This window comes from Orycteropus afer, unplaced genomic scaffold (assembly GCF_000298275.1).
Source record: "Orycteropus afer afer isolate SDZICR_OR568_19922 unplaced genomic scaffold, OryAfe1.0 scaffold00060, whole genome shotgun sequence".
NCBI lineage: Eukaryota > Metazoa > Chordata > Mammalia > Tubulidentata > Orycteropodidae > Orycteropus > Orycteropus afer.
The window spans coordinates 8,269,336-8,272,416 of NW_006921647.1; the positions used below are offsets into that span (position 1 = coordinate 8,269,336).

Here is a 3,081-nt window from a genome sequence, read left to right on the forward strand (position 1 = left end):
TGAGACAAAGTATATGTGAACTGCTGTATGAAAAGTGAATTTACTCTGTAAATCTTCACCCAAATCCTAATAAAAAAAAAAAAGAATAATGTAAAGAAATTATTTTTAGAATCACTAATAGATGTATCTTGTTTTCTTTCAGGCTTCTTTTTTGGGTATGGGTGTATATGTGTGTGTAAATTTGGAAACATTTTTTTATGGCACATAATTTTGAGTTTTGTGGCCTAATATATCTTGACTGTTTTTTCCCATATGTATGATTAGACGTTCTTCAAAATGGTGATTTAAAAAAAAAAAAAAGTACACTCCAACACATACCATAATTTATTTGAACCTGTTTTATCTATTCTTGGACATTTATATATTATCAACATGTTACTCTTTTCAATAATTCTGCTACAAATTGACTATAAACTACCTGTAAAGAGTTAAATACTTAACTTTTTTGATTATGAAGTAATATTTCTTTGTAAAAAGTTATCAGAAAATATAAAGACGGTAATAAGTTTACTTAGTATCCCACCAAGAGCCTTGGTCGTGCAATGGTAGCACTTGGCTATTAACCAAAGGGTTGGCAGTTTAAACCTACCAGCCATTCCATGGGAAAAAGATGTGGCAGTCTGCTTCCATAAAGATTTACGGCTGTGGAAACCATATAAAGCAGTTCTACTTTATCCTGTAGGGTTGCTGTCAATCAAAATTGATTAGATGGCTATCGGTAGTATTCTAGCACAGTGAGATAATAATCTTGGGTCATCTTTTGGTGTATGTTTTTCTAATCTGTTTCTAAACTCCACACACATATTTATAATTCCTTTTTGAAAAGAGCTATTAAAAGGGTTACTCTGATTTTTCAGTCTTTAAGGATACCACCAGTAGGCTCTTGAAGACGCAGTGTGCCTGTGGGAGTTAGTGCTGGACACTGGGATCAGCCCCATGAGTCCATGTCCTGGCTCCCCCAATGAGTCCTTGTCCTGACTCCATTCTCACTACCTGTGTAACCTCAGGGAAGTTGCTTAAACTCTCTGGGCCTGTTTTTCTCTTTGTTAAAGGGGAATGCTCATGGTGGTTGAGCATTAAATGAGTTAATATAAGTAAAGTGTAGGACACCTAGGTGCATAGGAAGCTAACTGCTGCTGCTGTTGTTTGCACAGCCTAGATTTTAAAATCAACTGTTTTTCTTTTCCTTTCATCTTTAGTATTGCAGAAACTTGGAAAAACTGTTTGGATGGTGCCACCGATTTTAAAGAGGTATGCAATTAAAGTTAGTGATTCACAAGGCTTGTGGTTTCTAACTGAATTAAAAAAATAATAATAATAAAAGTTTTTTGCTCTTCTTTTTTTTTGTTTTCCTGAAACTTTCAGTTGATTCCTGAATTCTATGGTGATGATGTCAGCTTTTTAGTCAATAGCTTGAAGTTGAATTTGGGAAAGAGACAAGGAGGAAAAATGGTTGATGATGTGGAACTTCCCCCTTGGGCATCAAGTGAGTATTGTAGGGATTGAGGTATATGGATTCTTCACTGGGTAGTGCAATTTCACTATTACTAATTTTCTTGTTGCTTAGATTTTAAAAAAATAATGGTAATAACAGTATTCTTTTTCAAACCAAGCTTACTGGTCTGTTAGAGCCTGGTGAGACGACCCCTGAGACTGTGGCCCCTAGTTACCCTTTAGGTCTAGAGTTGAACTCATGCCTGTGGCTTCCAGCCAAACAAGAGACAAGCATATAGTATAAACATTTACATCATGTGAGAACAGAAGGACAGTATTTGCACAGGAAATAGCTCATGGAACAGGAGTGCATAAGAAAGAAGGACACAGGGAAGAGGTAACTATAGGGAGGAAGTGGGAAGAGAGCTGTTACATTGTGAGGAATTACAGTCATTGTCATGAAACAAACGTGTGTATACATTGCTGTATGGAAAATGAATTTGCTCTGTAAACTTTAACCCGAATCACAATAAAAATTTTTTTAAAAATAAAAAATAAAAATAATATTCTTTTTCTATATGTGGTGATATTAGCCCTATTCAAAATCACAAGTATTCCTTGAGTCTGTGATGTAAAATACATTAATAACATCTAAATGTTGTGAAAGTAACTCTTGGCACTTTTCCCCCAAAAGACTTATATATTGGAAATGAAAAATATTCAGAATATGTATCTTAACCTATTCTAGAACCCCTACCTAAATGTAGATAGACAAAAGAAATAGTAGAAAATAAAATGGAGACTTCGTGATATCCTGACTTGGTTTGGTCTGTTAGGTCCTGAGGACTTTCTCCAGAAAAGTAAAGATGCATTGGAAAGCAAGTATGTGTCAGAGCATCTTCATGAGTGGATTGATCTAATATTTGGCTACAAGCAAAAAGGGAGTGATGCTGTTGGGGCCCATAATGGTATGTAACGTTCACTGACATTTTATTTACCAGTTGGTGGAAACAAAAGTAAACAAAATGTCAGGCCGGAGAAATCCAGCTGATTTCTTCAGCAGAAGCATCTTATATCAGAAAATAGTGCCTATGGCTCAGTCACATTGGACGAGATACTGAGTAACAGAGGATGAAATACTTTTCCCTAAAGTATCCTAAGAGGTACATATCTTTTTGTAAAATTGTCTCATTTTAGGTGTGCTGTTCATCCTATTCAATAATTTCAGTTAAAGCTCAAAAAAATGACACATGAAGGGCCGCAGAGTTCCGTTTTAACGGGAAGAATGCATATTCATCCAATTGTCCAGGTTTCATAATCCAAGACAGACAGACCCAAGCCTCAGGTTCCCAGAAGGCTGCTCTTTAGGTTTAATTCTTACCTGCCTCCAAGTTTCTCAGTATTGATAACAAGAAATGACCTGGAAATCCAGCTCTGCTTGCTCACAGGACTGTACAGGGTAAAAGTACTCATACTGGTCATGCTTCCCCTAAAGAGAAAAGAGTGCTGACTAAGGAATACATCAAGATGACTGGTCAGTGGTCACAGGGGACATCAAGCTCAATTGGCATAACATACTGTACAAAACATTGTTCCACCTACTACTTTGGTGAGTAGCGACTGGGACCTTAAAAGCTAGGAAGCTGC

At 36.4% G+C, this 3,081-nt stretch overlaps 1 protein-coding gene across 1 annotated transcript in view; it reads left to right on the forward strand.

Moving 5' to 3' along the window:
• The window catches only part of NSMAF (neutral sphingomyelinase activation associated factor), an 88,874-nt gene that overhangs the window by 53,871 nt on the left and 31,922 nt on the right, over positions 1-3,081 (forward strand). The window contains exons 17-19 of the mRNA XM_042780761.1: positions 1,200-1,251; positions 1,366-1,486; positions 2,271-2,402. Coding sequence (XP_042636695.1) covers positions 1,200-1,251; positions 1,366-1,486; positions 2,271-2,402 — 305 coding nt within the window. The remainder of the gene's footprint in view (positions 1-1,199; positions 1,252-1,365; positions 1,487-2,270; positions 2,403-3,081) is intronic.